General features: G+C 38.5%; 2 protein-coding genes across 5 annotated transcripts in view; one reads left to right on the plus strand and one right to left on the minus strand.

Moving 5' to 3' along the window:
- The first annotated feature begins 288 nt into the window (after positions 1-288).
- SERPINE3 (serpin family E member 3) lies at positions 289-20,171 on the plus strand. The gene is made up of 9 exons (XM_027674413.1): positions 289-426; positions 1,246-1,543; positions 5,507-5,740; positions 7,028-7,225; positions 12,406-12,604; positions 13,633-13,733; positions 15,355-15,441; positions 17,639-17,722; positions 19,752-20,171. Exons 2-9 carry the CDS (start codon positions 1,285-1,287, stop codon positions 19,790-19,792), a joined length of 1,203 nt encoding a protein of 400 aa, XP_027530214.1. The 5' UTR covers positions 289-426; positions 1,246-1,284; the 3' UTR covers positions 19,793-20,171.
- A 1,109-nt stretch (positions 20,172-21,280) lies between these two features.
- INTS6 (integrator complex subunit 6) overlaps positions 21,281-26,133 on the minus strand; it is a 41,647-nt gene continuing 36,794 nt past the window's right edge. For 2 of the 4 annotated variants that reach the window (XM_027674410.1, XM_027674409.1), the window contains 3 exons: positions 25,356-25,727; positions 24,811-24,904; positions 21,281-21,869 (listed from right to left, as the gene is read on the minus strand). In XM_027674410.1, coding sequence (XP_027530211.1) covers positions 21,776-21,869; positions 24,811-24,904; positions 25,356-25,727 — 560 coding nt within the window. In that variant the 3' untranslated portion in view covers positions 21,281-21,775. The remainder of the gene's footprint in view (positions 21,870-24,810; positions 24,905-25,355; positions 25,728-26,133) is intronic. The other 2 variants (XM_027674411.1, XM_027674412.1) reach the window with 1 other exon arrangement.

Here is a 26,133-nt window from a genome sequence, read left to right on the forward strand (position 1 = left end):
CCTTTCTCTTCCCCTTTGTGGCAGAGGAATCAATGGAATTCATACAAAAGAAGGAGGGGGGTGGGAAGAGAGATAGGAGATGCCTTGCTCGGTACCAGCAGGTCACAAGTCTCATGAGGCTCCAGCAGGGCTTGCAAGGAAGTTGCTGACTCTATCTCCATGTGTACCTTTTTGTTCCTTGCCTTGGATTTGCTGGTCAGTGGCATGCTGCTTTGCCTGGCTCTCCATAGAGCTTGTAGCCTACAGGAATTTGGACAGAGTGGTACAGACATCGCCGACAGAGACTCTGATCACTGACTATCCCTTTAAATGCAGTCTCATGACTTAGTCTTTACTCCACTACCTATTAAAGAAGGAGACAAGACGTTCATAGACAGCTTCCATTCAGACACACAGAAGGACACAGAAAGGCAAGACAATTTAACTGTGAGTAAATGCGAAGCATTAGAGGTATTCTCTAGAGCAAAGGGCATGGAGAAAGATTTGTAGAAAATCCTGAAGTGAAAGAAGGTGCAGTAATTTTTAAAATATACTTGCATACAATCTTCAGAAGGTGAAATTATCTAAGGAGAGCTATTCTGTCATTTTAGCATTATTCCTTTAAATATGAATCTAGGTGTCTCTTAATATAAAGTTGACCAATGCTTGATTTCCCATAAAAATTCGACATGGTGATTTTGTGCTGCAAGCACCAGAACCTTTTGCAAACACAACCTTATTTTCACTGGGATAAATTTCATAGAAGGAATATCTCTGGGGGAAATTTAAAGCCAGCCTTTTGCAAACTTGGATCTAAAGCCCAGCCTGGAGCATCCAGTTAGATTTCTGCACCTCACGATGGGTGGCCTTTCTTCTGGGAGTGCTGGGGACAGAAAGGAGTTGTGGGTGCTCAGCAGCATGGAGACTGCACTAAAGTGCAGTCATCATGTGTGCAGGTAGCTAACTTTTTAACCAAGGGGCTCTTTGTCTCCACACAAGGGAGACAAGGCGCTCTGTAATGGCCAACCATCCTGTATGCTGCAGCATTCTGGAAAATTCGATCCTTGTTAGTAAACGGAGTCATCAGCATGTCCCTAAGTTTATTTTCTTTTTTTTAATGACAACAGCTACTGAGAAGACCCAGACAAGTATTTTAATAGTAATCGTTACTATTGCAAGTGATATCTCAGCACTGATGGAATGAGAAAGTTCCTCTGTCAGCTCAGCCTATTACTTTTCTAAATATATCTGTGTTATTAATTGCAGGTGTGATTACCTGGTGGAGAGTGTTCCCAGCTCACCTTCATGTTGCCCATTTCCTTCTCTGCATTTATCCTGTCTGCTTGCTGCTTAACCAAAGGAAACTGCATCTCCTATGATGAGCTGAAAGAGCTGAAAACTGAATTCGCCATCAATCTCTATCGGCATATATCTGAAGCAGAGAACAGAACCAATCTGGTAGTCTCTCCAGCAAGTGTGGCTGTTTCTTTGGAGCTGCTGCAGTTTGGAGCACAAGGAAATACCTTTACAGAGCTGCAGGATGCCCTAGGATACAACATTCATGGTATGTACTGCTTAAAAAAAATACTTACTGTCTTACATTTTTTAATAAATTCACAGCTTAATAAGGAGACAGGAATGGGACACGTCATATTAAACTTCCATTTTCTGTCTCACTGCAAGATCTAGTTTAGGAGTGCTTTCTCCCTCCTCGATAGGCAGGTATCAGCTGGACAAAGGAAACCCAAAGGAATAGTTGATATATGTGTTATTGTTCCACTTTTTCCTGAATTAGTGCTTACTCTCTTATGGCACAAAAATACAGCTACATTTAGAAAAGCCGCTTCCATGAACAGCAGAATTGCTCCAGATTTCCTAGAGGTTCATCGTGTCCACTGTGTCCTGCTGTCTCCTGTGTGCTCTGCAAAGAGGTGCCAGGCAGAGGAGAGTTGTTTTCTCTTCCATCCCATTAACAAATGAAACCTATAGAAGTTGAATTATCTTTAAGACTTATGATGTTATTACAACTGGCCAAAAAGATGAAAAGTTATCAGAAGGAGACTGGCAGACAGAGATACACATTGACAGATGGATGGTGCAATTGCATCTTTCCCTGAAAGCAGGCTAAAATAAAACTCACTGGGAATTTGGAAGGGATATGGGAAAGACAGATGTCTTTAAATCCAGCATTAAGTCAGTTTAATTTAAGGATGCTGTTTTCATTTCAGCTTTGGATTATCCTACCATCTCACATCACATGTCAAAAACTATTTTACATTATGGGCAGAATGTTTATGAACAGCAGATGACTGCCTTATCTTCAAAATTTGCAGCCTATATACAAGACTTATGTATAGACATGACACTGCTATTTCTCAGCATAAAATTCACTTTCAGGGTATGAAAACTAAAGATAAAACCTACAGTTATTTCATCTTCCTGTGCTGTAACCTGACTTAGTTACCATCACCATTCTGTATAAGACTAATATTCAAAAACCAACACAGCAGTAGGAGCTAACTCTGGCTGATAAATAGAGATACAGCTATCAGCTACATGAACTGACATAGGAACAGTGCATCTATATTATGAGCAGCTGATACAATGAACTCTTGCCTATAAGACTCCTATTTCTCTAAATTCAGTTCCTAAACAACGTTAATTCATACAAGGATTATACCTTGCTTGATACTTCTGGTCATTAGGGGCTCAGTTATTAACAAAGAACCTTAAAGAATAACATTTCACAGTGAAATTCAAGCACAGATCACAGAAAATGTAACAAAGAGAAGTGCAGAGGTTGTCAATGACTTGCTAGCTCTTTTATGCTCTCTTCTCATGTGGCACATCATAGCAGGGAGACATTATATCTCCATTTCAGCTGTCTGTGGCACAAGCCACATGAGCTTTGGCTTTCAGTAATATTAATGCAGGAATGTGAAAATAAAGTAGGATGGGATCTATTGCTATTGGTTATAACAGTATATTTCCAGTAATGGGGAAGGAAACCACTTCCTCAAATGGTCTAAATCAAATAAATAAGTCAAATAAATAAATCAAATATTGAGATGAAATTTCCTATAAGATGAGTAAAACCAAATTATATAGGTATGCATATGTGATAAAATCCCTTTCTTCAAATTGATGTTTGCATTAATCTTTTTGTTGGTCTGCCCTAAACAAATGAAGGATGAGGTTAAAACCTTAGCAGGCTGAAAACAATGAAAACATTGATGGTTTATTCACTGTTCACAGAGAATCTGCTCTTGCATGCACTTGTAATCTTCTTTCAATGTTTGGAAGATTTGTTCACTTTTATTCTAATACTAAGAAAAACAATGCATAAGGGGATGTATCTCTAGACAGCACAAACAAAATTACATGCTTTAAAATGCTTTCTCCTGGCTGATTTATTTTATTAACAATAGGTGATTAGTCTTCCTCCAGATTAGCTACTTAAAGTAGTACTATTAGGTCAGAAAAAACATACTGGATTCTCAGGTGGTAGAAATCAATAGATGTGCAACTCTCTTTTGCCCCATGAAGAATCTGAAACAATGCAGTAAAAGTGTCCTGATGACCTGTCTGGTAGCTGAAGTCTCATGGTGATCCTAACCTTGACCTGAGACCCTTAACTTGCTCAGCGTGGGACAGGTCAGTCCATGTGGGATTCACTTCCCTGGTTAGCCACCCCAAAACACCCACGTCCCAGATGGCAGTCCTGAGTTCCCTCCTGCTCTGCCCACATCCACAGGTGACTGGAGAAACTGAGTGATCACTTCCTTTGCCTGAGGCCTCTTGACTCAAAACTAAGAGATTTCCAACCAGCCATAATGGTGAGCTCAGCCATGACCATGAGAAGCCAGATACCTATGAGCTGCCCAGGGCATTCCAGGGTTTCAAGCCAAGGCAGAGGAGCATCTGAGCCAAGTACCACAGCAAGGGACACAATACTAACCCACCTTGAAAATGGTGGCAAGGAATTCATGTACAACAGTGAGCTACTGAGGTTTCACATAGATATTGGGGCACTAGGTGGTGAAATCAGAAAGTTCCTGGTGGTCCCACAAATCCAAAAGGCACTGATGTCTTGTTAAAGAAAAGCAGTACTCCAGACATTTCCCAGTCCTCATTGAAAACTTAGTTATACAATGAGGAACCTGCTGAAAACGTCTTAAAGGCAAGTAGCAATCTCAACAAGACCTTTATTATCTGGATGTAGGCAAGTCTCCTCCAAAATACAGCAAGATATATAGGAAAGGGGCTGAACTGCAAACACGGGAAGTTTGAGGAGATTTGACACAGAGCACATAAATGTTGTTCAGATGGGGTGAGAGTCCCAGGCCTCAGGAGGTCACTTCGGCATGAACCATTCAATCACAAATCATTGCAATTGAGAAAAATAATGGCTCCTAAATCACCCTTCAAGGGAGTCTATGGGAACATAGTGATTTTAAAAAGACAGGATTCTCTGAGTTTGCGGGACTCATGTTCCTTCTGGGCTCACACCTCAACCATGTATCCATCACAGAAGCCACCATTGTTGAACTACTATGAGCTTTTCAGAAACAGGAGACCAGGGCATTATTCAACTATTTCCATTAGTAGACAGCAAACTAGAGAATACATTATTGAATTTTGGAATGACACTGAGCTTGTAATTGCTACAAGCAGTTTGGAGGACCAGAATAGTATTTAAAAGGATCCTGGAAAGTCAGAGAAACATGTGAACTGAATAGGATACAAGTCAGTAAGGACAAGTGCAAAATTCTACATTTACAAGAAATAATCAATCATCTAAATTGGGGAACCATGAGTCAAAAAATAGTGTTTTTTGGAAAGGATCTGAGGGATCTTAGGAATTAGAAGAAAATAATATTGAATTGGAAATACAATTGCACTTGAAAAAAAAGCAGACACGGTTGTGGGTTGTATGAATAGACGAGTCGCTTCTAACACATGTGAAGCAACCATCAGTTCTGTTTAGCATTGCCAGGGCTCATCAGCAATACTGGGCCAGTTTGGGACACTATCCTTCAAGAAACAAAACAATGGCTAGGAGCCAAGGGTGGCAGAGACTAATCTGGGGGTGTCAGGGGGATGCCTTTCTTGGGATAGGTGGATAATGGCAAGAGAAGGAAACAGTGGTACTGTGGCCAGTCACTGCCAGAGGTACTAGATCTCACTAACGGGAACTCAGAGAGAGCCCAAAACCAAAAAATAATGTACCTTATAAACTGTTCAGAAGTGTGTTTGCATAGAGGTGTGAACCTGATGTGAGTTCAGCTGCTTGACGCAGCTGTAGAGTGATTCCTACAGCAACATGAAGAGTGCTTTACCATGCCTAGAGCGTCACTGCCCTCAACAGTAGTGCTTGACAGCAATGCTCCATAAAGTCAAGGGTGCTTCTGTGCTTTAACAATCAGAGGACACCAGCATCAGCACTGAGCTGAGAGCTGTGGAGCCCTGGGGCAATCCTTAACCTCAACATGATAGTTGCAGTTTCTCCCTCTCTCTTGCCTGGCAGATCAAAGCGTGCAGGACTTCTTGCACACAGCGTATGAAGGAGTGACTGACTCGAGCCAAGGCACAGTGGTTCAGCTGGCATGTTCCTTCTTTGTGGATGCTGGCGTGCAGCTCTTGCCTCACTTCGCTGCACATGCTGCACGCTGGGCAAACAGCAGCCTGCAGCAAACCAACTTTACTGACACCAACAGAACCACGGCCCAAATACAGGAATGGATCACCAGTAACCTTGCAGGTAACATAGCAACCCACAAGAATGCACATGAATAACACGTAAAATAAGAGTGCTGAGAGAAATTGCATTTAGCCAAGTACAGTTTTTTGCCACACTGTGTTGTCCAAACCAAGGCTGAAAGCCAGAAAAACTAATTCTTGTGCTGACACTCATTTCTAATGTGAAGAAAGAGTGGAAATAGGTCTGAACCTGCAAGTATAAGTTTGCAGTATCAAGCTGGTAACCAGTTGGCCTCGTTCCTCTAATTTTTAAAATGGCAATCCTTTGCAGTGTTTTCACTTTTAATGAGAACAACCAAATTCCCCAGGGACCCTGTTTGTGGCACTGAATGTTTTCATGGTGCTATGGGGAACATGCAAGGCCATAAGCTCAGCAGTCAGACTCTGAGTTTAAAAAGTCAAAATGGGAAATAAAAAGAATTTACTTTCCACATAAGCAAGAAAAGTAATGAAATTAAATTGTGTTAATGAAAAAATAATTGAAAAAGAAAGTCCTTAGAAGCAGCAGAGCAAAGCAGTCCCTGATTTGCCCCATCAACTTATGTGAATGTTAATTTGGCTAGCAACATATGAGCTGATGTTAAATACACACATTAAAGATGTTGAAACTAACGAAAAAAAAAATTCTGTCCTTCTCAAATGAACACTAAGAAGTGATCCAGCTCCATGACAGAAGCATATTGCTCTAGAAGCAGGTACTAAAATGAGAGGTCATATTGCAGTGCTCACATTGCAATATCGATGAATTAAAAGCGGATCACTCTTTCAGAAATCTTTGAGATACCCGAAGCAGGATCAGTTGAACTGAAAAGTAAACAGGAGAAGGGGAAAATTAGGATATAAGCCCCAGGTGACTTAGTTACTTCATAAAGCAGTCTGTAGTCATGCCATGAAGTATTTCTGGTACTAATGATGAACAACTCTGAGATACACCTGGGCATATTTAACCGAGAACACCAGTTAGAGCCAGGGCATGGTGCTGAACACCGGGCTGCTGTCATCTGCACTGTTCAGCAAGTAGCACAGGGCTGGCACAGCTTTGACCCTCAACATTACCCAACTCAAACTCAGTTCTGGGGAGAGCAGGGACCAGCAGGCAATCCAGATGAGGTCCATGTACATGTGAGGAGGGGAAGGTAGAGGGTTAACGGTGCCTTATGAGTTTTGCCTCTTGCCCTTTGGGATGGAGAGTGGTCCTGACTTGGTTTATTTAGTCACATGAACTTGGCCTTTAGGCCTGGGCAAGTGGGACGGCATGTGTCCCTCTCCCTGTCTCTTTTCCATGCAGATGGGGATGTGCGTGACATGCCGTTGGAGACTGCTAGGTCGTCGCTCAGCCAGGTTGCCTTGCTGAGCACCATGTATTTCAGAAGCACGTGGCAGAAGAAGTTTTCCCTTATGGACACTCAGATGTTGCCTTTTACCACATCAGAGGGCTCAACTCTGAAAGTGCCCACAATGCATCATACGGCTGAAGTTAACTACGGTAACTGTTCTTAATCCAGATTTGAGCTATTGTACAACCTGGAACAGTTTTCTTTATTTATTTTCCACAAATACCACACTAAGATAGTGTTATTTTCCTAGCTTAGAGAAGTCTCAGAAGAAATCCCATCAAATGAAGAGACGACCTAGGTGGCCAACTTGACTCCTTATAATCCCAAGCATTGATTAAACAGATTCTGCATTCAGAATGGTTCCCAAAATATTTACTGTCCCTGTCCCATCCTTCACAGACTAACACCTCCCAGCACTCCATAATAAACTTGTCAGCTGTAGCAAGCAACCAAAAGGCACCGAGATGATGGACCAGGAGAAAGGAACATAAGAGACTGAGGGTACCACAGTATAAAAAGTCCTTTACAATAGCATGGAGCTTGCTAAATAAAGCTGGTTAGGAAGGGAGGACCATAGGAAGCACATTTGACCCCATGACAGAGCGGGAGTTAAGACTAAAATTATATCAAGCCAATTTGATTTGTGGGGTAGATAAAAAAATTTTTGGCCCCTCAGCCTAATCCCTGCTTGTTGTTTGAGTGTGTGAGCACCAGAGGGAGGATGGTATAACCAGGAACGCTAGCACTGCACACCCATCCCTCTTGTCTCTAGTCACAGCCTGTTTCCAAGACTTTAGGGTAAAAGTGCAGATCTTCAGGGCCAAATTCTGCAAGAAAAGATAATTTTTTATGGTGCTTAAGCCAAATCAGTGGGTGATTTCAGCACGGGCTTAAACCACTATAAATATAGGTCAAACTTTTTTTTTTTAATAATATATGAATACAGTGTAGGCTACTTTCAAAGACTTGATGTATGTGGGTTGCTGACAAGAGGACTTATGCTGCAGGCTTAATTTTCTACCAACAGGAATTATGCCGGTTAGCTATACAATCTCTTTCAAATATAAAAAGCTCCTTTCCCTTCTACCCTAAATTTCAGAAGTGCACATAGATAAAAACCTCCCTAATTCCAAGTATAAATTTTTTCAAGACCAATTTATATCTCTTAACATCATGCCAGCATTAAGTTAAATAGTTTCTCTTCAGCTTTGATATTTACTCCCAAATGTTATTTGCAAGTCACCAAGTTGTCTCTCAACTTCCTGTTAGACAAACTGAAGAAGCTGGCTCTTCTAAGCTATTCGAAAACCAGGCTCCAATTCTCTACTAGTTCTTTTTTGCTCTTTTTCAAATTTAAATCAATCTTTCTTGAGAATAAATGATCAGGAATGTACACAACACTTTTAATGAAGCTATATTCATGCTTATTAAAATGATTTTAGTATTTCTATGTCTTCCTAGAAGCACCTTGCATACTGTAGCGCAGAACTAGCTCAGGGTGGTTACCCAAGGTTGGCCCCACCTGGGCCTTTTTCCTTTCTGCATTTTTTTCCAGCTGATGAGTCCTCAAGGGGGGGGGGGGGGGGGGGGGTCTCCACATGCATATACCTCCTTTTTTTGTGTTTTTGAACCACCATTTGATTTCCACCACTTTAGTCATCATGGCAAATCACTGTCTTTGATGAAAGTCTTAGTGTGGACAATACTTTGGAAAGCCACTAGTAACTCTTTTCAACCTGGGAGCCCCTCTTTTACATTGCTTTAAGTGTCTGCTTGCTGCTTTTCTTTTCCTGCTCTAATTGCCATCACTTTTACCTGTAAATAGTGCCACAGTGAAATTATATTTGCTGTTTTATTTAAAACTAGATGGCTAGATCTATGCCTTTTTATCAAATTAGTTATTGAGTCAAAAAAGTTTATAGATTTGTTTGCTAGTCTACTTTATATTGCAATTTATCTCACTTTCTACTTCCTTCTGTGACTTGATTATTCTTTTCTCCAGAGTACTTTCTAAAACTTCCCAGATTACTTTCTTTTTATAAATGACTCCTTTTTTCCAATCATGGGAAACAACTGAATTTACAGTCTATTAAAATTTTTGCTCACTCATTTGCAATTCCACATCCAAGTTCTCCTCATATTTTGGGGTGGCAATCATCCAGGCTCCAGATTATTATTCATCTCTCTAATGTGACGAGAGCTTATGATGTGAAGTAATGTAAACTTTGTTTCCATCTCTGGCAGTGTAATTACTCTTTTCTTCATTTCCATTAGGAACCTCACCATTATCTTTTGCTCTATCATCAGATTACTTCTTTGCCACCAGTTACAACAAATAATTGGCATGAATCTAAAAAAATATCTAATAGCTTATATGGCTTAATAGCTTATATGGCTTAAAACATTTTCCTTTGCTGTGCAACAGTCACATAAAGCAGGCAGATGGCAGCTCATTATTTCTATGCCTTTTTATCTCTAAATCATAATTCACCTGGTCAAGAAATAATTTCTTCTGCTCTTTGCAAGTTTGTCCTTGAAGTTACATCTTTCTTTGTGGCATCTCTTCTTCCCGGACACTCATGATGTGCCCACCATTGCTTCTTCCTCCTGCTGGGACTGCCAGCTCCTGACTGCATTCACACCTCTGACTTGACACACGCCCATCCTATTTACATTTGAACCTTTTACAAGTTAAATTACTTTACTGAGGAGTGCAGTTTCCCTTTCCAAAACCCTACACCTCATCTTCCTTGTTATTGAGCAATATGAACTACCTCAACTCGATTTTTCAGTCCTGGGTGATTTTGTATCACCAGTTCACAGCAAGGGCTTTTGCTACCCATGATGTCTTGAATAGCCTTGTCCTTCACTGCTTTAAGAGGTAAACAAATAGGTTTCTTGGGAACATACTTGGTGAGCACCATGTATTTCAGAAGCACGTGGCAAAAGAAGCTCACCAAATACAGCTATTACCTTAAGAATGGACCTTTTCTCTGAACTTTCCCTTTTAGCAGAGTGAAATAAAGAAATGAGAGGTCCAAAACAACAGAAGGCAGGGGGCTGCCAGTGCTTATACAAGTGGGTATAGTCAGGGAAAGCCAGTGACCAGGAATTCAGCAGCTGAACTGCATTGTCTGACCCTATATTTGCACCAGAGTCCTCGCAAACTTGACGTGAAATCGTTAGTTCTGCTTATTTAACCACTTGCCTGAACACAAGAACTCCATCCTATCGTCCTTAAGTAGGTAGCTGAAGCACTAAATATTTGCACAGAAAAGGAAAGTTAGCCAAAATACTAATCCAGCCTGAAGTATGTAAGCTTTTAGCAGCTGGAGAGACTTTTAAGGAAAGCCAAAATGAAAGGGATCATTTAAAATTTGCTGATTGTCAGGCTTGATGGAGCCAATTCAGTCTTTGTCACTAAAAGTGACAGAACCATTTCTAACAAATCAGTTTGAAATAAATGCAAAAGACTGGCTCAGTACAACTAAACAGAGGCCTAAGATAACTTTCTGTCATTATTAAATGATAGTAGCTGTCTCCCACCAGGATCCAAAGCACAGAGTGAGAAAGATTAGCTGTAACCTACTATCAACTGCAGCTTTTACAACATTGTTTATCCTTTTAACACGAAGTACAAACCAGCCTGGGGACAAGTAACACTGCTCTAAGAAAATGTCAACATTACTGTTCACACACGCCTCTTAAACACTGCAGCTACTTTACATATTCATTTTTCCAAGCAATTTGTTAACAGCATTTGAATTCTAATTTAGCATATGTATAATCCTTATGGGATGCTCAAAATCAGTTCAAGCAAGGAACGTTAAATGTTTTGACTCAATAACATAAAGTCTTTGATTTTCTTTCTAAATAACAAATAAGGAAGGACTGTATAACCTTTGCGCAGAACGTGCTGACTTCAAAATATCAGCATGCCCGCATATTAAACCACTCATGCCCAGTGCACTACAAACGTAAATCTTCCTTGTTTGCCCATTGGAAAGCAGAACATCTTTTCCCAGCAAACGATCCACATGCTGGGAGTTGGTTTTAACAGAGCAATTCTCTCTCCATGTTGCAAGGTGGGAGGGCTCATCTAAGAGCCTAAGATTTAATCTAGCAGAATAATCAACACTTTACAAATCCTATCTAGTCTATATCTGCAACACTAACAAATATTGTACACTAAGTATTTGAGATACCCACCCTACAGCTATGTACATATTGCCAAATATTTAGATATTATGAACATGAGGTACATATATTCTGTTATTTACAACCCCTGGTTCAGAAAGTGTGAGCACCTTGAAGTTACAACTACTACAGCCAGGTGAAGAAGGAGTAGATTGAGTATTTTGGATGGCCTACAGCAAAGGCAATAAGATGTTTGCTTGCAACTTGTATTAAGCTTGCATTTAACTCCTGGTCTGCTAACCAGTATTGAATGTTCCTGAAATGCTATTTATTGGATTCTCAGACGGAAAAATAAGCAGCTAAAATTGTGATAGTGGAATCTGTTCTACTGTGTAAGAGTCCATTAGAAATGTCTGGTTAAATTGTTCTTTGAAATATGGAATTAAAATGTTGCTTTAAAATGGCTATTATAAATTGTTGTATAACCAATTGCAAGTTTGGAAGCCCTCCAGCTTTTACTCTTGAGACTAGTTTTTATAACCTTCATCTGATTTTGATAGATTTTTGTGCCTAGATTTTCAAAAACTATAAATATGATGCTTAAATAAGCGTAAACTATTGGTTAATATAACTATTTTTTTCTTGAAATAAGGTTAAAACTGATTTTTAAAGGTTGCAAAGACAGAAACATGAGGCAAAGTAGATTTCAGTTAATTAAGTAAGATACTTCATTTTGTTTTTGTAACTTCTATCAGCACTAAAATTTTAGTGAAAAATATTATAAAATTGCATTTTTAGTTAAAGAACATACATTGCAGGAAGAGTCATCAGAGTTACTGTCATTGCCCTGGTAATATTTTTTAAACCCTGAGCAAGGAGGACAGCTATTATATGAGAAAGTAATATAATACCCATGCTCTGTTGAGGCGGTGCTTCAGGTACTATTACTTACATTAGCACTTCTCTGCCAAGATATATATGTCTCTCTCACAATCAGCTCTGTTCAGATGAGAGACTGTTGTGAGTTAATAGCAACCTGAGCTGGCTACAAGAATCCATGTACTAGAGACAACTCCTTAAATCCTACCACAGCTGCTCAGAACTGTCTGCTGACCCCAGCTAGGGTTGTGGGTTTGGGGAGAGTTTTCCCACTTTGATGATGAAATAAAGTCTACATTTGCCCACCCCACAGGCCAGTTCCAGACTGCGGCTCTGGAGGCATTCAGTGTGGTTGAGTTACCCTACCTGGGGGAGAAACACAGCATGTTCCTAGTGCTTCCCAGCCATAAAAGAACACCTTTGTCCCAGATTGAGTCTCACCTTTCTGCCAAAGACATAACCCTCTGGGCCAACAGCTTAAAGAGAACAAAGATGGACATTTTTCTACCTAGGTAAGCAATGTTAGCACAATAGCTTCACTACTTCAACTGTCAGAATTTCATGTGATAGCACCTTCACGAGCAATGTGTGAGCAAAATCAAGTGACATGCTTTCTGTTTTGTTATTCATTTCATGATCAGAGACGGCCTTTCTTAAGGCACAAACAGGTGAGCTGGGAATGACAAGACTTTCTGGTATGCTCTGTACTGTCTTAAAAAAAATGAAGTATTGCAGTTGATCCTAGAGGTTTTACTTAAAATTTGTTTGGGATTAACAATCCTTTAAGGACCTAAAAGAGATGTTGGACCTTTCCCATACTCCATTTTTCTCTTTGCTTAAGGAAGAAAAAAAATATATAACCTTGTAAATACACACTATTGTGTGTTTTTTAAACTTGTCAGTGTACTACAAAAAGGCACTGTACAAAGAACTTGTGCACACCCCTACCCTCATAGTCACACCCATCTTTCCCTGCACAAACCAAGTTCACATCATTCATTTTCCACTTTAGTCATTTGCAAACACACATACCCTGGAGGTATTTTCCATCATCTATTCCACCGAAATTGCATAGCAGGAGGAAGTAAGTACAGGAGGCCTTTTGTGGCTGTACCTATTGTATGGATCAGCATGGAAGGGCTTCATTACACATCTCTTACTATGCATTCATCACATTAATGAAGCCCTGAGAAACTGTTTATGCATTAATATTCTTTTTCTCCAAGCTAATCATTGGCAAATGTTTCAAAGTGCCATTTGCTACAGCCAAACTTGGGAAAATGCAGAGTTCATATGTCAAGAAGACTGAAAGGCAATCTGAGTGCAACAGATGGTGGTGAGGGATTCCTTCTATTAACAACTTCAGGTGAAGATGAGGTGCTTTTCTGCAAAGTACACTTAATCAGACAGCATGCACTGGGCTCATACAGGAATAGATGGATGAAATGGAAAGGCTTGAAATAAATTGCATCTGTTATGCTTTTAACTCTACGAAACTACAAATCCTGCATTTAAATAAAATCTATCATAATAATTTCAGGTTCAGTATTCAAAGCCTCTTAGACCTAAAGACAGTTTTTTCTGCCTTGGGAGTTAGAGACGCATTTGATCCCATCACTGCTAATTTTAAAGGCATTTCAGGTAAGAGACTTGACTGAACACAAAATGATCCTCGACCCAACAGTTGTAGACCTTTACCTTTGAATGATTTGGTAGACCTTAGTCTTCTGAATTAGTTGCACTGCTTTCTTTGTGAAGTTGTAAAACACAGCTCATGCCTCAACTGCTCTATTTTATCAATTGATTTTATCAATTTTGCCAGTTGATAAAATTTTGAGCTTTTTTTGTGGAAAAGAGGAACCTGAAAAGGACAGGGTTGGTTTGAGTCTTGAACTTACTTTTTCCTTCTGTTTTCTTTTAGATTAAAACTGTCAGGATGGCATAGGCCTGGAAAACGTTTATTTATTCAGAAATTTAGGAATGCAAGTTGTACTAAAGCATCCTATTTGTGTTTTTAAATAGTCATTAAACAGTTAGGGATGCTGGACCAGCAAGTCTGTATTTCAGCTCCTGACATTACAAACGGTAGTGGTATATGCGCCCAGGTCACATTATCTTGCTAATCCAGTGACCAGTGGATGGAGTTATACTTTCCCTTTGCTAAAATACCGGTGTTATGACTAAACTCTTGGGTTTGGAAGCCTGAAATTCTTCTGCTCCTTGGAAAATTTTTGCCCCTATTTAATATTAAATACAAAAAGAATCCAAATTATCAATTTTCTTTCTTCAACTATTTCCAGCAACACAAAGATTTTCACCTTAGTCATTTCTGCTCATAGTAGACTCAGTGGTAGCAGCCCAGAGAGCACCTCACATTCTTGTGCATGTGAGTGAATAACTGAAATTCCTTCAATTCAAACCTGCTCTTACAGAAAAATTACTTTCCTGGGATGAACCTCAGAAGGCACATTTCTCATGGAGTTTTTCGTGCCACTTTTAAAATTGAACATAGCAGTGTTCTATTGCTATGTTCTATATCTCAGACTGCAAAGAGATGCACGTTAAAATAATTTTGCTGCTCACTTTTTTGTTAAAGCCTGCTGCTTTGTTTATTGCAAACAAATATTAATATACTGATGAAGTGCACAAAGATGTATTTTATAAAGTTAATATCTATTTAAATAAGATACATGCTTGGAGGAAATTAACTCCATAAACAATATAATTTAGCAGCTTCCTTCCTCCGTACGCATCCTGGTAGTTTCCATCAGAGGATAAGGCTTGTAGAAGTATTTGACAAGAAAAGAAAGTCTGCCAACCTTCCCTGCTTTCTGCCCTCCACAGTCAGCCGGAGAGAAGCAGGCTTGTAATACTCAGTAGCTTCCTGAAATAGTTTTTTTTCCAAGCTCCATTTTATGTCACAGTCCCATTGTTTCTTCCTGAAGAGCATTTTTTTTCCTGTCATTTTCCTTTCAATGGTTCCTCAGTTCTTGTCTTGTCCTCACTGTGTTAATTAGTTTCTACTTTCACCATGTAACCTTGCCTTCCACCACAACCTGGAGACCTCTCAAACTAGTAACTCCCATCCAGCATTCAGTCCACTGTTGTCCATACAGGGGGAAAACAGTTAAGATGGTTAAAATACCTAACAGTTATATGATCCTTAGATTCTGCAGGAAAAAAGGTAAAAGCATTCTGATTACTTTTAAAAATAAGTTTGTAATGGAAATCAGAAAATAACTATTAATATGGTTTTTTGCAGATCAAGATAGTCTTTACATTTCAGAAGCTATTCACAAAGCAGAGATTGAAATAACAGAAGATGGTACAAAGGCATCGGGAGCTACAGGTAAATCAAATATACAGACATAACTTCTCATTTCTGGAGCATTTTACAAAACCAACTACTAGCCTTTTATTTAAAATAAAGCAAAAAAGTATGGTAGCATTTAAATGTATGCCTAATCTAAATTTAAGCTTTTATATTTAACACACTTCCATTTTACCTTTGTAAATGTTCATAAGAACCTGTAATTTTTTATCTCAGTCTAACATGTAAAGGCTCTAATGAAAAACAACTTTATCAACCCGGGGGAGATCCTGTTTGAGAAAATAAACCACTTATTTTTCTGTTGGTCAAATATGTTTATTCAGACCATAAAACAAATAATGAGAAAAGCTTGGTAATATTTTATCTATAGTGCCAGAACTGCTATGGGATTTGAAGATGATCTCTTTGATAGCACTAAAAGTAATGATGGGAAAGTTTTACTAAGACAGGCTTGATTCTTACATACTTTGAAGTGTGACCTTCACGTGCAGTAGCTTCTGCTACAGGATCATTTCCTCATGAGCAGCTGGGGCTGGGTGAGCAGGGAGATTCAGAGTAAAATCTCAGCTATGGACTACAGAGTCAGTAAATTACCTTCATCAGCTGAAATCCTTCACACAATTTACATAAAGCAGAGGAACCAAAATTAATGAGCTTTGCCTTTCTCCCTTTTTTTTAATTGGTCACATGAGCCTTATCAAAGAAGGCCCCTGCTTTTCTTGTTTTGTCTTTGGAAGCCTCAGATGATCCAAGCAAGCATGGAAAGCAACTGTAACCCTAAACCCCTTCCATTTCTTCTCTGAAAAGGCTGAACTTGCCCTCAAGCCATTCAAATATCAGCACAGCAGCAGGGTGATCATTAACCACTTCTCATATTTCTCCTTCCCTGGGCTGTGCCAACTGTAGACATGCTCCACACGCACAATGCAAATGCTAGTGGTGGTCCTTAACTGTGGATCAGGGCAAGATCTGAGTCTCTCCCACTTCTCCTCCTTGCTTCCAGGAAGGAATTCAAGAGGCACATAGAGAGAGCAGTGAACCTCACTGCAGTGTGCACATTCCCTCACTCAAATGTCCCACAGTCACAATGCCAAAGGAACCTGAGTTGGTGTATTTATAGTATTTATCTAGAAACAGTTTTGAATCTAACACATGTAGTACACAGGTGGGTGTACAGTGAACAGCTGATGTAACCAAGTTAACCTTTCTGCAGAGCTGTAGTTTTAAATTTTGAAACTATTTTCCTCTCTATTACTTTTCATAATTTTTCTACTAATCCCTACACAAAATAAAGGCTTCTAGATGGCTTCAACCTAAGGGTAATAAACCTTTATCCCATTGAAACCAATGCCAAAACTCCCTTAACTCCAGTCAGACCAAGCTAAGAAGTAGATTTTAAAATATGTTTGTTTACTTTAAAAGTTCTGGATCTAGTCACTTGGTGGCTTAAAAGCAAAAATAGGCACTTTTTTATGAGCATTAAAACACTGCATCTCAAACTATTTTTACTGTGTCTTACTTGAGTCTTCAAATTAATTCCATCATTTTTACTTCTCAAAAAATAATCCAAATCTGCTGGTTTTAGTATTGGGGTGTTTTGACAATGCATTCTTAATACTACATAGCTACAAGGAATAATTTATTTAAAGATGTATTTTAATAATAGCTGAGCCATCATAATTCTTAAGGATTCTTTATTTAGTCTAATCATTAACCCACAAACAGAGAGGGGAAAATCAATCATAACTTGAGATTGAGGATACTTTGGTTTTGTTCAGAGCTCTGACAAGGGAAATTCCAGGATGACAGATATTTCTCTGCTGCATGTCTCCCAACTAGAAAAGGGACTGCATTTGTGCCTTGCTTATCTTTTTCATCAGAACAGCATAGCCAGGAATTGGCTAACAGGTGAGGCAATAGCATGGTATGACTTCAGCAGAGTTAGGGCTGCAACAACATCAAAAATTACATTACCTTTGAAATCCAAAGCCAGAAGGATCAAAATACACACAAATCACCTGCATGTAGTCTCACAACTCTGGACTCATTAATTCAATCAGACCGATTTCACTGTTGGATAAAATTTTTGTTTTATAGTTAAAGCAGAGTAGCAACTCAAAACTCAAGGTACTAAACATCAGAGCTTGAGGGCACTGTGCAGAAGACGCAAAGAAAATGGATGCATTTTACTTATGTTTTCTTTGTTGCATTACAGCAATGGTATTACTAAAAAGATCTCGAACACCTATTTTCAGAGCAGATCGACCCTTCACATTTTTTCTGAGACAAGCTAATACAGGTATGCATGCTCTGCCTTTCAGGAGCAGAATCCTTCACAAGCAGCACTGAAATCAATACAAGTTCTAAGTAGCCTGCCATTCTTCAATCCAGGAAATTTCATCAAACATGGGAACAGTGGGGTTTGGGTTTTTAAAGCATAAAGACTACAGTTCAATTTCCTTAAAAAGAATGCACAACTCATAGAAGTCAGATTAGCCTCTTCTCTGGATGCAGTATGAGCTCAGACATTTCTACAACAGTTATAGGCAATAGGAAAGATTTCACAGATCTTAAACACCCCAGCATTAAGGACTGAACTCCACAGGGCTATTCAAATTACAAACTGGCCAGATTATCTTTGGAAATAGTTAAAATAGAGATCTTTCCCTATAAATGAAACTTTGCCTATACTGATGGCAAACAGCAAACAGACTTCTGCCAAAAAAAAAAAAAAAAAAAAGGCATTTCTTTTGCAACTGGTAACTCTTTCTTGACCACCCCCATACCCAAACAAAAAAATCCAACCAAAAACACAAACAAAACTGTAGAGCATGTCTTGAGAGTGAAGCATCGCACTGCTCCTTAGCTTCAGTATTATTGTCTCATTTCAGATGCCCAATCACATTCCAGAATCCCTGCCAAAAGAAAACACCATATAGCTCATTGGCAATAATAAAGAATTGCATTATGCACCATTTAGTAGGTATTTGCTCCTCTGAAGCATCAGGCCATCTCCAACAGCTCTTACCATTCTTAGCAATGCAGTAAATTTGCAGTTTAAGTAAATCCTTCAAACCACCAAGTTTCTCCCATAAGTGGGGAACACAGTAATTTATAGGGTTCAGTGAAACACTGGGGCCTAGCAAGAAGACCACAGAGAATAGTTTTCCTTATCTGCTTCTAAGTAATACATTTCTCTTAGTCAGTGAATACCTGTGTATGCAATATTCTGCTTTAAAAACCCATATCTTAACATTTCAACGTCACAATGCAAGCAGCTATTTTTTAAAGAGAAAAATCACTACCTTGGTGGACGTTGTTTTAAATATGCTTTGGCAATCACTACCAGTTAATGAATAAAAGTATTTTTAGTTGGCTACCACAGAATTTTAACATAAAAAGGCATCAATAAGCTCATCTATGAAGCCTGAGCCACAGACTCTTCTGGATTAAGAACAAACTGATTTTGGTGAATAAAATGGCTCAGCTTATAATATATGTTATATAAAGGAAGGAAATCCAATTGTAAAACAAGATTTTTATGTGAAGTATAAAATACTTTCCAATCAACTCAAAATCAGAAGTACATTTCTGTACTTTTAGCTTTTTAATGGAGTCATTTTGTTTGCTCAGACTTAGTGACACTTTTTTCAGGTATGAAAAGGGGAAAGGGTAAACAAGATCGACTGTTAGTATATTTTACCAACTTATCTACAGGTGCTTAAAACTCACTGTGTCCATAAGTTCACAATGAATCTTTATGTAGACCAAGAGTCTTCACTGCATCAATCTTCTAATAATAGAATAAATATATTTTCCAAGACTTAAATGGCATAGTTCTGCTTAAAATAATTTAAAAAGTTAAGTTTTTTAATTTGAATTTCAGGTTTGAACACATTCCCTTTGAAGGACAGGCAAGGTAACAGCAATACAAACAACAACAAATCCAATGTATCTGAGGCAGTGATTTCATTCAAGGGGTTGTAATAATCTCGTCTGTAACTAAAACACGAACACAAATCAACAAATTCAGGCTCTGTTTTCCTCAGTTCAGAAGTGATTCTTTAGCCAGTGGTTTGGGTAGGTTTGAGATTTTGGCAAACTTCTAGTTTGGGTTACCAACTATTTGAAAAGGTCTTTTAGCTTTTAATACAGAAATGTTCAAATTATTCTAAGATAAGGGTGCAACTGCAGTCAGTTTTTCCATATAAGCAATGCGTGATTGCATGATTTGCTAATTCCATGCTTAGTTTATGTATTTAAACTGAACTACACTTTGAAAGTGAGCCCCCACATTGAAATAACATTAATATTGTTTTCATTTACAGGTTCAGTACTCTTTATAGGAAGAGTTACAAATCCTTCATAATAAGCACTAAACAAATACGCTGTCTTCTGTTCCTCCTACGGTGAGCTTTCCTCCAAAGAAATTAAAGGCTACATTATATGTATTTATTAAAACACTGCTTTAAGCAGTAACACTTTTGCAAGAAAAAGTGAGACTAAGCCCTCCACTACTTTATTACATTGTACACACTGTTGGAAACTTATAGCTGTCTAGGAATTATGAGCACCACAACTACAGCAAAGACAGTAAGCATATAAACATTTGAGAAAAAAACGAACAAATTTTGCCCCTTAAATATTTAACAGTATGGGCCAACAGCTTCTACTTAACTTCATCATGGCTGAAAGCTTGACTGTTGCCGAGTATGTAGGTCATCTGAATGAAAGCATCCTACAAGAAATGTTGTTTTTCAAGCACAATTTTATTTCCCTGTCCTGAAGTCAAAAGTTCAAGAATAAAATTGAAATTCATTCTGATCCCAAACAGATATAATCCAGCTGAGATAGTAAGGTATTGAGCAAACAGCAAGATGCTGTGGAAAGAAAATATAGTTGAAAGACTCTTTCAAAACTGGCACAGAACCATAGAATCATCAAGGTTGGAAAAAGTGTCTAAGATCATCAAGTCCAGCCATTAGCCCAGCACTGCCAAATCCACCCCTAACCCAAGTCTCTAAGCACCACATCTACGCACTTTTTGAACGCTCCCAGGGATGGCCATTTCACCACTTCCCTGGGCAGCCTATTCCAGACAGAGCAGAGAGGAAGCAGAAATACCCACTCTTATCAGTGACCAAACAAATATTATTGCCAAAAAAAGTAGCAGTACTACCTTTACTACCTTTGAATTGTAAGCAACAGAGAATGGACATTCCTAAAGAACACTGAATGAAGCTAAAAGCACCTAGAAAATGTGAGAGTTTTTTCAGCATCCTGACAAAAGCTGAGATACAGCAAGTGTTCAGCAACTCACAATATAAGCACCAGAACCCCAAGGCCCAGAGATTCTGGGTGAAGACTGTAAACCACTGACTCCTACAAAAAGCAGAGAGGACTTGGTTTAGCTCCCACTGAATCAAACAAGGTTTGCTAGAAATTCAGGGTGCATCTAGCACAGATGAAAGACAAGGCCAGTAAAGCAATCAGTGATATTTTGTGTCCGAGCAGCAGCACCTTCTGGCTATTCCTGCTCTTGTAAACACATAAAAACTTCTGGTGGAGCCTTTCTCAAAGGCTACTGACTCCTGCTTTACCCCACTCTATCTCTCAGTAAAACTGAAGGGTTCGTCATTGCTGCAAATGTGCAAACAGAACATCACCAAACAGTGAAGGGCTAAGATATCATCCTACTGTAGTTGCAATTCAGCATTAGCTTTCTTTCACCCATTCTCTGATTAATGGAATACCCAGTAATACAAAACACTTAATTCTTTAACACTGATACTAGAATATATAAGCTTTGAAAAGGGAGGGCAAAATTAATCACTCCAACAAAAACTGTACTCAAACCTACACGAAGATTAAAATAGAGATTTTATTGATGGAATAACAAAAGTGCTTTTCTTAAATATTTTTCAAAATACATTTATACAACTTACAATAATATATTCAAAATAACTGTATATACAAAACATTACCTTGTTTAATGTATGTGCTTTTTTTTTTGAAAATTACAAAGTAACTTTTTGGCAAAGTTCAACCTTGAGAGGTGATAGTTTTGAAGGTTGGATTAAGAAAAATAGAACCTGAGGGAAAGTGACACTTATGTCCATGACAAGCAAGAAGTTCTCCATTTAGTTAAATAAAAGTGTTTTTGTAGTATTTTTCACATTACAAAAATAACAGAAGTGAAGAAAAAAAGAAAGATGATGGATACTCTTCTCATCATTTTATAGAGCAGCTCATTTTTTCAGGTACAGGAACTTGGAGATAAGAGTGCATGTCAAAAATGAATGCAATTAAGGACAGCAGTGCCCTGCTGCAGTTTTCTCTTGTGTGCAGTTTCTTAGCTGCTGTTGATATGGTTGACCTGATTGGATCTGCGATGTATTTCTTCCAGAAAACTCTCAAGCTGTTCTATTAGCATTCGTTTTTTAAACCTGTATTTAAAAGAAAACATGATAATGGATGCACACAGTAATACATGAAACGTCATTCAGAAAACTTCTCCTGACCTCTGGAAGGTTCAGTTATTACTTTAGGACCAGCACATGGTGAGACTACACATATCTCATATGTATATACACTGTTCTCCTAACGTTCTGGTAAACTGCTAACTTGCTTTTCCATTTAATGAGTACAAAACTATGTTTACTACAGTCTACTCTGGCACATTGCTGAACATCACTCAGCCCTCATAAATCCAGCTAAAAGAGAGTTAAGTGTTTGCTTTTTCTAGAAGTAGTTCTGAAATACTGAAGTAAAATATCCGTCAAAAGAACTGTAACTCTAAAGCTAGTAACAGCTTTTAGGAACTATTTGCATGCCTTCATGGTGCATTCACAGAAGGTTAATGAAGTTGGTACTGGTGAAGGAACAGCCATTACACAATGCAGAGCAGATTTCCTGACAAAAATACAAATTAGATTTTGAGAAAGAAATTAAAGAAAAATACAGGCATAATCCATACATCTGGAGTCTCTGCAGTTCTATTCCGTATAGATTGAATAAATCTAAACAGTAGGCCATTCTGTCACCTTTGCTTACACCTCCTGCCTCAACAAGTAAAACTCCTTGCTGTTTCCAGATAGGTGCAGAAATGTCACAAGGGGAAGGGCTGAGAAGCCACTTCTGACCAATGCTTTGGTAGCCACATGTGTGCTCACAAATAGGCAGCAATGAAAACATTCGGAACTATATACCAAGTTCAGTCCTCTGGCCTCACTAAAGCCCAGCAAAAGCCTCTAGGTTCCAGTCAGGCATCCTGGTCCATGCTGTTGGCTCACAGAGACATGGTATCTGCCCTAATTTCCCTATTACAGGAATCTCCACAATTCCAGCCTGACTATGGGGAAAACAAGCTCCCATTCCCAACTGCTATGTCAGTGAATACCCATGCTCTGGCCTCTTACCCATCTTTCTTAGAGTTGTCCTCAGTATCCCACAGACATACCACATTTAAGTACTGCTTCCCCTCCATTTTTCCTCATTGCCTCTCAAAAGTGATAGGTTTTCTGCTGCCAAAAGAGGAACTGTGGGCCAGTCAGTTTCCAAAGGAAGCTGAAAGCTGAGGATTGTTTTATAAATCTTCCTCTCCCCTTCCAACTATAGTGGACTAACCTCCGAAACTGAATGGGGCTCTTTATAAACACATTTTGTTGCTGAAGTGAGCTTTCCCTAGCCTGTGTTCAGACAGAGCTTCTTGGAGCAGGGAACGAAAGCAGTCATCCCAAATTTGAATTGCATTCCATGGCATTGTAAAGTCAGCTATCAGTTAACAAAACAACTAGGTTGACAGCTTTGGAAAGCCTAGAGATGTTTCCTGCAGGGAGCAGGAAACCTGAGTTAAACATAATAGCTTGCCTGGATAAGGAAAGAGGTAGAGAAGTGAACAGGGTTTGTAGGCAGGTGGATAAAATGATCACACTATAAAAACATAACTAACAAGAGAAGAGGAGGAGGGAGATTAAGGTGTTCCTACAATCAAATCAATAAAAATTGAAGTTAACAACAATCAGAAACAAACAACAACAACAAACAGGAACAAAGAAAAGCCAGCCTCTTCCACCAGTAGATACAGAAAACTGTAGGTTATGGTAGGAGACAGGATTTAATTCTGATGCATTCAACAGCAACACTCAATCACTACCAAAGGTTGCAGAAAAAGTGTCAACTCAAGATAGGTGTAACAAAGAGGTTGTGCAGAAAAAAAATGAGTTACAGGTGATCTTAAGAGTCTAATTTTACAGACTCAAATATTCCAACCCCACTAAAGGCTGCCACAAACTCCAAGAGCAACGCTAATTTTTGCTGTGCGATGATAGTGAGGAAGCACGTTTAACCTGCAAGCTATGCAACAACTCTGACAGGCAATATATCGGCCAAACAAAAGCACGATAAAGTAATCGTTGCTATAGAAAGAGCATGATCTATATAAATTTACATGCCTCACCAAGCTGACAATAAAGGTTAGAGAATCTGTACAAATGTCCAATGTCCAGTGTACCTTAAATTCTTAGCAAGGTTTTATCCAAAAATTACTTTGTCTTTTGATCATAAAATTTGTTCAATAATGCCACAGGAAAAAAGCTGACTGCTACAAAAGTAGAGTAGAGGAAGAAAAAGCAACTATTCTTTGAGGTTTTGGAAGTAAGCTCTAAAGTTAGCTATATTTATGATCCAAGCAAGTTGCTGGAATTACTAGTTCCCTGTAACTCAAACATTATTGGTTCTAATATGTTTTTCATTTCTTTCCTCTTAGTTAATATGCAGAAGGTTAAGTTTGGACAGTCTATCTACAGGATACCGTAAAGGAACAGTTCCTACCTGGATCAACAACACAGGGTTTAAATCCTCAGCAAGTCTCTTCTCCAGTGAAAAGCTACCTCCATTTCCAAAGTCTCAGACAGGACTATAATATCTGAATTAAATATGCCTAAAGAGTCGACACATGTTTACAGAGCATACCTGGATGTCAAAACTATTTTTAGGACAAGATTTTGAGCTGATGCAGAATAATTAATTTCAACTGTTTCTGAAAGCCCAACTCACAGTAATATGCAACTCCATCAGATTTTCAAATTAGCAGTATACTTACACGTGAATTTTGAAATCTGAATGATTTTTTTAAAGTTACCTACTCTTTCTGTCCCATTGTCCATCTATGTTTACAGTGACTTGACAGAGTTGCTAAATTTTTAAGACAAAATCTGAGGGGAAAAGGTAAGCTTGTGCAAACAACACCTCAAGAAGCTTAAGAATTTCTGTTTTTTCATAGGGAATTACTTACTCGCAGTGCATTGTTTCCAAACAAGTTGTCAAGCAGTTAGAAATAGCACTACATGGTGCAGTTCATAAGATTAGTACAATTCAGTTACCTACCTTGAAGCTTCTTTAATAACGTTTTGTAAAAATATCAGTCGGGTTTGTAAGCTTCCTTGTACATGTTTCAGTAAAAAGAAGATTCTTTCATATTCTTAGAGGTAAAGAAAAGAGAGAAATCAGTTATTTAAAAATGCCTATACAGATATCTGTTGTAATAGATCTGAGTGAAATGCAACAGACTTCAAGTTTTTGTAAGATTTCAGGCTGTATCTCCTATCAACCACAGTAATGACATACTGTTTAATGAAAACTAACAAGAAAGAACACATTATTGCAGTTTAGGGTATTACTGGAACACCTAACAAGTTAAGTCTAAGACTGATGATACAAAATCCACAGCTTTCATGAACATTGATAGGTATAGCAATATTTTAATCACTCATACAGGAAGTTTTTGGTAGAGGTTTTAAAACAAACCTTTTCAGCTTTAAATGCATTTTGCTTCAGTCTTATAGTTCAGTACATTTCTAAAATGGCAATCTAATATGAATTCTTTGTTAAATTCTCATGTCAATCATCTGAAAGACACCTGGTATACTTACTCCTTCCTGGTTTTCGGATCTCTTTCATAATTTGTGCTCTTAGGTCTACATTAATCTCTCTGGAACTTCTGCAATGAACTGGTTTTTTCCCTTTGCTGGGTGAAGACATTGGCAAGTTCTCTTCAGTACTTTGTTCTTTACTACCTGATTCCTCATGATTCTCCAAAAACCCATCAACATTCAAATTATTCCCTAAATGCTCATGGACCACATCATCTGTATGATCTGCTGGTCGATCCAACGAATTGAATGGCGAAGAAGACAGTGAAAAGTCTGAATCCGCAGAATTTGGGAAAACATCTGATGAAAGTGGGTCTGTAACGTGATTCTCAATGACATCATCAATCGCAACTTCATTATTTGTTTCTGATGCTGAAAAAACAAAGATTACACTTGCCAGTTTTACATTCTTCATCATTTGATAGAAGTCTGTGAGTCAGGTCTATTGGACTCTTTTAAAACTATGCTCCAGCTTGTATAGTCAGTCTACTGTACACACCAGGCATAAGAAAACCTGTTTGTGGGTTATAACATTGAGCACATCACTACATCTTCTGGCAATTAATGGCTTTTAAAATAAAAAAAAACAAACCAAAACAGAGGTATATTCTTTATACAAAAAAAGGAAATTACGAACTACTAACAAAAACCACCTGTAAGATGTGCTTTTATGACATGGTGTCTTTTCCTATTAAATCAAACTGAACAAGCTTATATTAGTACTGAACAGTGAGCAAGACTGTTAAACAGCAGCTCAACTCCACAATAAGGGAAGTGA

Source organism: Neopelma chrysocephalum, unplaced genomic scaffold (assembly GCF_003984885.1).
Source record: "Neopelma chrysocephalum unplaced genomic scaffold, ASM398488v2 Primary Assembly neopelma1_25, whole genome shotgun sequence".
In the NCBI taxonomy this organism is placed as follows: Eukaryota; Metazoa; Chordata; class Aves; order Passeriformes; family Pipridae; genus Neopelma; species Neopelma chrysocephalum.